We start from the raw sequence: 9,411 nt of genomic DNA, 5'->3' as shown, positions 1-9,411 counted from the left end.
GCTTGTGCGAAGTCCTCTATGTGTGGCACTGGGTAGCTGTCCGGTATTGTCCTTGCGTTTAGTTTGCGGTAGTCTCCGCACGGCCTCCATGTATCGCTCTTCTTCGGTACCATGTGGAGCTGACCATGGGCTCTTAGATGGCTGAATTATCCCTTCTCGAAGCAGTAGGTCGAATTCTGCCTTTGCTGCTTGGAGTTTATCGGGTGCCAATCTTCGCGGACGGCATGCTTCCGGTTGTCCTGCTGCTGTTTTTATATAGTGCACGGTGTTGTGCGTTATTTGTGTCTGTGTTCTCTCTATCTGCGTAATATTCGGGTACTCCGATATTATGTGATGGTAGCTTGTTCCGTGGTGTACGGCTTTTATTGATTCCACCTTGCTGTCGGATGGCGCGCCGGTCGCCGAGAGTCCTGTTTTCCCGTCTATTAGCTTTTTCTTCCGTATGTCTGGTAGCAGATGGTAATGAGACAGGAAGTCTGAGCCAATGATAGGTTGTGTGACCTCGGCTATGATAAAGCGCCACGGAAAATCTCTTCGTAGGCCGAAATTCGGCTTTATTGTCGTGTAGCCGTATGTGGTGATCTTCGACCCGTTTGCAGCATATAGCTCGTACGCCTCGGCCCTTCTCCTGCCTTCCATCATTGTGTGGGGGTAGACGCTGACGTCTGATCCGGTGTCTATCAGGTATTGTTGTCTTGTTGTCTTATCCGTTACGAAAAGGCGGCTGGGTCCTGAGTTGGCGTCGCTGGCCGCCATTAGCGATTGCCCTCTTCGTTTTTTGTTTTGTATGTGCATGGATGTGTGCACTTCTTGGCCTCATCTCCAAAGCGTCGATGATAGAAGCATACGCCATCTTGTTTGGGCGTTTTGCTTCGTGACCTGCCTCTGGAGTAGCTTCTTTCTCGTCTTCTGCCTCTCTCCTGGCCCATCTGCTTCGCCATTTTGGTCATCTGGGTTGTTAAAGCGGCGACTTGCTTGGTCAGTGTTTCTATCTGCTGTTCCCAAGCGCTTGGGCTTGCCGTCGGCGTTGGATGTGACGATGTTGCCAGCACAAGTGCTCTGCTGTTGTTGATCTCGTGAATTCGATCTGCTTGTTCGGCTACGTCTGCTAGTTTGTCGCTTATGCGAGCTGCTAGGATCGCCTGCATGTGTTGTGGTAGGCGTCCCAGCCACAGAGTTCGTAGGAGATCGGATGACACCATTGAGCCCGCCAGGGTGTTTAGATGTCGGAGGAACTGCGATGGTTTGCGGTCGCCCATCTCCTCTCTCTCTAATAACTGGCGTATCTTTTGTTCTTGTGAGTCCGTCAATCGTAGGATGAGAGCTTTTTTCAGGGTCTCGTATTTGTTTTTGCTCGGCGGATGCGTAATAACATCCTTGATCTCTCTGGCTTGTGCTGGCTCGAGCCGTGAGAGGGTGTGTGTATACTTCATATCATCCTCTGTGATGCTTGCTAATGCAAATTGGCCTTCCAGCTGTGCGAACCATAGTTCCGGCTCCTCTGGCCAAAATGGCGGTACTCTTAGTGCCATCCGGCTGCTTCTCGGCTCGTCTTCCTCCACGATTATTGTCCCGTTCTTATCTCTGTTTGCCATTGCGTTCGTTATTTTCTTCGCCGTCGGGGTCACCAATGTAGCGCTGCTTTATTATTTTTGGCGCGTGTCTGTTTATTTGGCGGCACAATGGCTTCGCAGAGGAAAGGCGGTTTGCTGGTGAAGTGTAGCCAGTAACTTGAAGATTTCCGTCAGGTTTATTCTGTGTTCTATGTACAACTATATACAGGTCGTAAAAGGGGCGGTTTTCGGGTGTTATCTGGCTATTTTCTTCTCTCGCCACTCGATCCTCGGCTCCGTGGTTGTATAGCGAATAGGCCCCCACTTTCGTAACGCCGGCGGAGTTCCTGGGGGAGTATAGCTCCGCTTGTCGGGAGGCGTTGATGTCGGTGCCGTCCTGCTGTTGTAGGTCGTTGTCGACTCCCAGTCGGAGAGATCGGATTGCGTTGACTGATCGGTGGTGAGATGGTAGTCACACTGCGTGGCTCGCTCTACGGTGTCGTGACTGCTTGACTGCGTTGCCTGGTCGGCTAGTGTAGGCTGACACTGGATAGCCCTGTGAACCCTGCTGGCCAGCGAGGTCTGGGTAGCGGCATGTGCCCTCCGATGTACGGGAGGAGATGGCGGCAAAGGCGACAGCAACTGCGGTATCTGCCACGGCCCGTTCGGTGACGTGTATCGTCTTATCCGGATGTCCCACGTAGTCAGTAGACTCCGTGTCGGCCTGGTAAGTCTAGGCGGTGATAGCTCCAGCGGGTATGGCTTCCACTCTCGGAGACTCCACTGGACTCGCTTGGTTGGCCTTAGCGGTGTCCAGGGTCGGTCTGGCCGCAGATATTGCCCAGGTGATGCTGGCGACGGCAATGGACGTGGATAGCCCCGGTTATTGTTCTCGTCGCTTTGCAGCGCGAAGAACTTTCGTAAATGTACAGTGGCTTATTACCCACTGAATTCGCGAGACTCTCAACTGCTTCAAAAAAGGCTGTTTCCAAAAGTCGCCTGTGCAGCGAGAACTGCGAACCTGCTTTCGATCGGCGCGGCGCGCGCTCTTATATATCCTATCGGAGGTATTTCACCATCGGGAGAGCGTAGCCGCGTAGCGGCGACACCGCGAACGTGCGCGTGTCGGGAGGAAGCACTCTCGGAAAACTCCGGAGGGTTGTCGTGCCTCAGGTGCTTTTTCCGAGGCGCTTGTATATGTATGTGGCGTTGATATGCCGCAGGGGCGCTCGTTATCACGTGGCGCCTGCGTGTGACGTTGAGACGCCACAGTATGTTTTAAAGGCGTTCATGAATTCTATATAAGCGATAAAGCAATCGTTACATTGTAAAACAGAGCGTTTTTCTATGGCTATTTCGCTGCTGCAGATTTGACAGTCGGCAGGGCTCATATCTCCGTCTATAACTCCATGACCAATTATATGTTTATAACCCTTTGGGGTTGTGCGGTTATAGCATTTAATACAAAGTCTTTTGCCACTTTCTTCAGCTTGGTAGCCAGATATTCGTAGGCATTTTATTTCATATAGTTCTGGAAAGTGCTTTAACAAGGGATGTGGGTTGTATTTAAAATTCTTCCCGATGCACATTTTGCAATTAGTAAGTATAGCGTTAGTATTTATTGTTGTTAAAGTTTTTTTTTTTTATGCGTATAAAGTGGGAATATTTAGTACGGTTGCTGCATTTAAGCAGAAATTAAGATGGTTTATTAGAAATGGAAAATTTGTTAATTAGTTAATTAATAAAAGATGTCAGGTGATCCGTAAAACAGTGTTGATAAAAAGGAGAACTGTTTCCACCTGAAGTTGATCCGGGGCCTTAGGGGCAGTTCGTAGTCACAGACGATGGAGAGCTGTTAAAGAGGATAACTGCTTTAGGCCCTGGAATAATGTTTCGTTGGCGCTGCCAACATCTGTAAACAAAGATGATACATGTTATTTTATCCTGGTTCAACATGTGCAATTTTTAACTTGTTAACGTGAACAATTCTGGGTTTATTTTTGACTAATAATTTGACGTTGCACTGCGGTAGAACTTCTATAATTTCATGGGGTCCGGTATATTGGTCGGCGAATTTTCCTTTTGCAGGTTCCTTTAGTAAAAATACACGTGATCCTACTTGAAAATTTTGTTCGTTAACTTTTCGATCGTAATAATGTTTACTTCGTTCTTTAGAGTTTATGAGGTTTTTGCGTGCGTCTTCTTGTGTGTCATGTATTCTGTTAAATAAATCAGTCAGATAATCTCGATAGGTAGTCTCTAAATTTCCTTCGACAGGTGGGTGAGCGGAGGGTAATCGGGCTATTCTACCGAAGATTAACTCAAATGGTGGATATTTAATTCCTTCATGAACACTAGTGTTATAAGAAAACATTGCCATGTTAATATGACTATCCCAGTCTCTCTCTTTCTGGACCTGAATTTTAAGATATTCTGTCAGTACATGATGTGATCTTTCAAGAGAACCGTTAGATTGAGGATGATAGGCGGTAGTTTTAAAGTGTTGTATATTAAACATTTTAGCTAAATTTCGTATGAGACCAGAGAGAAAATTAGTTCCTTGGTCCGTAAGGATGGCTTTAGGAGCGCCGTATATGCAAATGAAATTTCTAGTGAGTGCAATAGCAATGGATAAAGAATTAGCTTCTCTTAAAGGAACGGCTACAGAATATTTAGTCAATAAATCTTGCATAGTTAATATATATTGATTTCCAGAATTTGTTATAGGGAGAGGACCTACTATATCGAGAGCTACTTTGTCGAATGCGGCCCTAGGTGTATCTGTAATTACCATGGGTTGTCTTGTTTTTACACGTGTTAATTTCTTTAACTGACATTGACGACACCTCTGAATAAGATGCTGTATATCTTTTTTCATAGTGTTCCAATGGTAATAAGGTCTTAATCGGTTATAAGTTTTAGTTACTCCTTTATGACCACCGTGAGCGGAAGAATGATTCTCGATAATGAGCGTTTCGCGTTCTTCGGCAGGGGGAATTCGAACTAAGTTTTCGCAGACTGTAATGTGGATGGGTAATTCTCTCAAAAATTCTTGAATTTGACTAATCACGTATCGCCATGGTATATCGTCGAAACGATCGGTTTTACTGATACTAAAGGAGGCTAAACGTAATTCGGTTACGGCATCTAAAAGGGAACGCATACAATTTTTTAACGTTTGTTGTTCTAAGCGCGAGCGATTATTTAATCTTATAGGAATGGATATTAATGTTTTTGATTTAACTGTTTGTACATTTACTCTTTCAAACGTGAGGTTCTCATATACAGGTAGTAAATTTGCTTGTTGATATTCTTTAGCGCCGTTATCATAAGGAGTTCCATCCATTTGAATAAAAATTACGTGATCGTCTTTTTGTCTTAATAAACAGTCGCGGCTTTCGGTTACTAGAATTAAATCTGTTTCCCGTGGTTCTGCGAGTTGGAGTACTTCTTCATATATGTGATCTCCTTCGCGTAGGTCAATAACTGTTCTTCGTTTATTGTCGCCGTCTTCGCTGCTGTCGTCGTCACTGGAATATTCTTCTACTATTACGTCAGGTTCCTGAGGATGTGGATTAGGTGGAGGAGTCTTAATAACTTCGCAATAAATATTAGGGTTACTAGAAACAGATTCGACTAATGATTCGTTTGGAGGTTCATCATACTCGTGATTTACGAATAGAGGAATGGCGAGATTAATAGGTGGATTTCTGGATAAAGCATCTGCATTATTATTTAAACTCCCTTTCTTATATTGTATTTCGTATTCGTATTCAGCCAATTTTGTTCTCCATTTCCATAATCTGGAGGAAGGGTCCTTAATAGAATGTAACCATACGAGGGGTTTATGATCAGTAATAATAGTGAATTTCTTTCCGTATAAATAAGGTCGAAAATGATTGACGCAATAAACTATGGCTAAGCATTCTTTTTCGATAGTAGAATAATTTTGTTCGGCGTTATTTAACACGCGGGAGGTATAAGCGATAGGTAAATCTTTTCCGATTTGCCCTTGACTGAGTACTCCTCCGACAGCATATCCGGATGCGTCGGTTGTTAAAATGAAAGGTTGAGTGAAATCGGGATATTGAAGTATAGGTTCAGAGCATAAAGAGCGTTTTAGAATGTCGAAAGCCTCTATTTGCTTTTGTTGCCAATTAAACGTATTATTTTTCTTTAGTAGGTCTGTGAGTGGTTTAGCGACCTTGGAAAATTGAGGGATAAATCGTCTATAGTATCCAGCTAATCCTAGAAATTGTTTTATGTGTTTTTCATTTTTCGGAGGGGGAAATCTAACTATAGATGCTATTTTCTTTGGATCGGGCCTGACTCCGTCATCTCCGATAATATGACCGAGGTACGCTACTTCGTGATGTAGAAATTCGCATTTATCGGGTTGTAATTTTAAATTCGCGTTTCTTAATCTTTGCATCAATTTATTAAATTTAATTCCATGCTCTTCTAGAGATCTGGCGTAAATAACTATGTCGTCCATATATACGAATAATTCATTACCCTGTAATCCAGAAAGAACGTTATCCATTAATCTTTGAAAAGTCGCTGGAGCATTTTTTAGACCGAAAGGCATTCTTTTAAATTGATAATGACCGTATGGAGTCGAAAATGCGGTTTTAGGGACATCTTTAGGAGCCATGGGGATTTGATGGAAACCGGAGGCTAGATCGAGAACAGAGAAATATTTAGCGGATCCTAATTGATCTAAAATATCAGTTATATTTGGGAGAGGGTATGCGTCTCCTATGGTTTTTTCATTGAGACCGCGATAGTCGATGACCATTCGCCATCTTTTATTTCCCTGCGAATCTGATTTTTTGGGTACTATCCACACGGGGGAATTATAAGGGGATGTAGAATATTCGATTAAATTATTGGATAATAATTCATTAACTTGTTTATTGATCTCGTCTTTGTGGACAGGAGGAAATCGATATTGTTTCGTATGGATAGGGATCTCATTAGTAGTGGGTATGAAATGCTGAGTGGCGTTAGTAGCTCCGAGATTATCGTCAGGAAGATGAAATCTGTCGGCATGATTATGAATTAATGATTTGACATTATTGAACTCCTCGGAGTTTAAATGTTCTAATCGTAGAAACTGCATGGTAGCAGATGTGCGATCGCAAGAAGCTTCGTCATTGCGAACTTCTTCGAGATATGAAGGGTTATTAATATATAAAGGAGAAGTCGTTACGAGCCCTCGGGTTGCAACGACTTGGGTAGAATTGTCTTCAAAATCTAATTGATCATTATGAATCACTGGGTGCCCTAAGGTTGCAGTGATATTTTCGTATCTAACCTTTTCATTGCATTCAGAAGAAGGACCATCGGTCGTCTCATTCCCTCGAGTTTTGACGACACCGTCTGGGATCGTGGATCCAGACGTATCCGCAAAGTCAAAATCTTCTAATTCGGCAGAAGGGACCTCTACGTGATAAGCACGGTCAGAGGTATTAATAATGGGTAGGTAAGCTTTACCGTTAATATTAGAGACTATAGCTTCTCCGAGATATACATCTTTGTTATACACGAAGCGAGGTATATATCCGTATGATTTATCTGGGTTAGTGATATTAATGAAAAAGGGCGAGACGGATCGCGGTCCGACGCGGAGAAAACTTGCCTCTGAGAATGGAATTCTAATATCGTCGTAATGTAAGCATCGATTTTTATAATCGATAGTAGCGGAGCGTGTTTTCAAAAAGGTGTTTCCTAAAATTCCATCCTGAGGAAAAGTGACGGTATCGGGAATTATATGAAAACAGGTAGGGAGACCAAGAAAATTTATAACAACGGAGCCTAAAGTCGGCATCACTTCTGAAGATAGTCCCTGAAGAGCTAGGACATCTTCTTCGCGAATTTTTATTTTTCGATCAAGACAGTGTCGTTTTATGAGATTTACTCCAGAGCCTGAATCGACCATGAAGAGGCAGTCTCCCTGAAGGTCTGGGGATGAAAGGACAACAGTGGGTAAGCTATGGGGTTTTGCTTTTTCTTCTATTCTTCCAATACTGGTGATAAGGTATGAGTCGGGCTTAGAGGTCGCACTGTAGTAACTGGTGCGCGTTGGAGAAGAGAAGGGCGTCCCGGTTGAGCATCGTTCCGGCGGGCGCCAATTGTTACCGGAACGCTCTGGGCGTTTCCCTGATTATTGTTACTGGTAGAAGGGTGAGGAGGGGAAGAATTATTTCCGAGGGAGCGTCTGTACGCGAGCTTGCGACATTCGTCAATAAGATGTCCGGGGTTTTTACAGTAGCGACAGATTTTCTCGGTAGGGTAATTAGGTCCGGGTTGTCCTGGGATAAGAGGTTTTATAAAGGGGATATTATTTCGTGATGATTTTGATAGAGAGGATTGTTGTGGATCATGAGTTATTGTTTGTTGCAATGGTCCGGATCTATTCGAGAAATCAGCGCGAGGAGGAATGTTAGTTCTATGCATGGAAGTAGCCCGTTTGCGCGCATTTTCTGCTTCTAGAGTTTTTGATAATTTTATAGCGGTCTCGAGGACGTGGTCGAGTGAGAAGGCTCCTTCTAATTTAACTCTAATCAACAAATCAGTAGGGAGACCGTTAACGAAACTAGTACTAACACTACGGTCGATGGTATCTTTGGTGGATTCGTCGATATCTCCGTAACAGTCGCTTTCTCCGTCGATTATAGCTGCACGTAATTCTTTTACTCTGGCTATATAATCGAAAATATCCTCGTTAGGTTTCATATAGATGTTTGCGAGTTCACCGCGATACTGATCTACAGATTTATTTGGACCGAAAATAGCTTTTAACTGTTTTGTTAATGAAAAAACAGAGTTATATTCTCTTCCTTCTACTGCGGAGTAAGCATGTCCTTGTAATTTATTAATTATAAGTTGCACTAAGTAATGTTCGTGATATTGTGGTATTAATTCGCGGGCACGTTCACAGATTTTACTAAATTGAAAAACAGACATTTTGTGTCCGTCGTATTTAGGGATAGAATCGACTACGTCTTTAAAACGGATCGGAGAAGGTATGTCGACGGGACTAGTCGCATGAGTGTTTTCTGAAGGGAGGTAATCAAAATGAGCTCTTCTTTGATTGGATGCATCAGAAGTCAGACTATTATTAATACGTTGATTTAAAATCTCTACTTGTCTGGGTAAAGCACTAAGGTGAGAGATTTGCTCAACTAAGGTAGTTAATATTGAGTCATGCTGGTCGTCTGATTTTTTTGTTTCGATTTCTCGTAATAGTGCTTTAAATTCGTCTGTCTTTTCCTGCAGTAATTTGTGTTGTTCTTTGAGTGATTTTTCTTTTTCCGTTAACATTTGACTAAAAATTTCAAGTTCGGATCGTGATACACCTTCCTCAGCCTCGGAGGGAGGATTAGAACTTTGCGATCGTGTAGTCGGCATGGCGCACTTACCTTAGAGAGAAATAAGAGGCTGAAAGAAAATATATTAATAAGATTAGTTACAGATTAGTTTGTTCGGTCGCTTAGTCGGGACCGAATAGATGTCGAATTTTATAGATTTTGCGACGGGGATCTGTACGTTCAATTGTTTTGTAATCAGGATATTTGCATTCGAATTCTATTGGCGATGGTTTGTAATCGATACTCTTATTTTCGTTAGATAGTGGTTCGGGGTCGTTTGTATTATTAGTTAAATTGTATAATCTGGTAAATAAAGGAAGGGGATTTTGGAAAGAGGAGATTGTTTCTTTGATCTGGAAATTAATCCTTTTAATTTGAACTCGACGCCCGCCTTTCCTGGGCATGAGGGAAAATAAAATGTATTTGAAATTTTAACTTATTTATCAACTGTTGCCACACTCTTCGTCAGCGACAGTTGGTGTTGT

At 42.9% G+C, this 9,411-nt stretch overlaps 1 protein-coding gene across 1 annotated transcript; it reads right to left on the bottom strand.

Annotated features, from left to right (window-relative positions):
• Positions 1-755: 755 nt before the first annotated feature.
• On the bottom strand, positions 756-1,595 carry LOC145946973 (uncharacterized). Its single transcript, XM_083056726.1, has one exon. It carries the CDS (start codon positions 1,593-1,595, stop codon positions 756-758), a length of 840 nt encoding a protein of 279 aa, XP_082912852.1.
• Between the last annotated feature and the right edge of the window lie 7,816 nt (positions 1,596-9,411).

The sequence above is a fragment of the Prenolepis imparis genome, unplaced genomic scaffold (assembly GCF_030444845.1).
Source record: "Prenolepis imparis isolate NDT839.2.m4 unplaced genomic scaffold, iyPreImpa1.0 SCAF_34, whole genome shotgun sequence".
NCBI lineage: Eukaryota > Metazoa > Arthropoda > Insecta > Hymenoptera > Formicidae > Prenolepis > Prenolepis imparis.
Note: the sequence above shows the minus strand (reverse complement) of the source record. Positions and strands in the feature narration are given on the sequence as shown.

What these genes read in the sequence shown, in the direction of transcription:
- LOC145946973 (XM_083056726.1), bottom strand. Translation starts at nt 1,595, where the DNA reads ATGGCAAACAGAGATAAGAACGGGACAATAATCGTGGAGGAAGACGAG.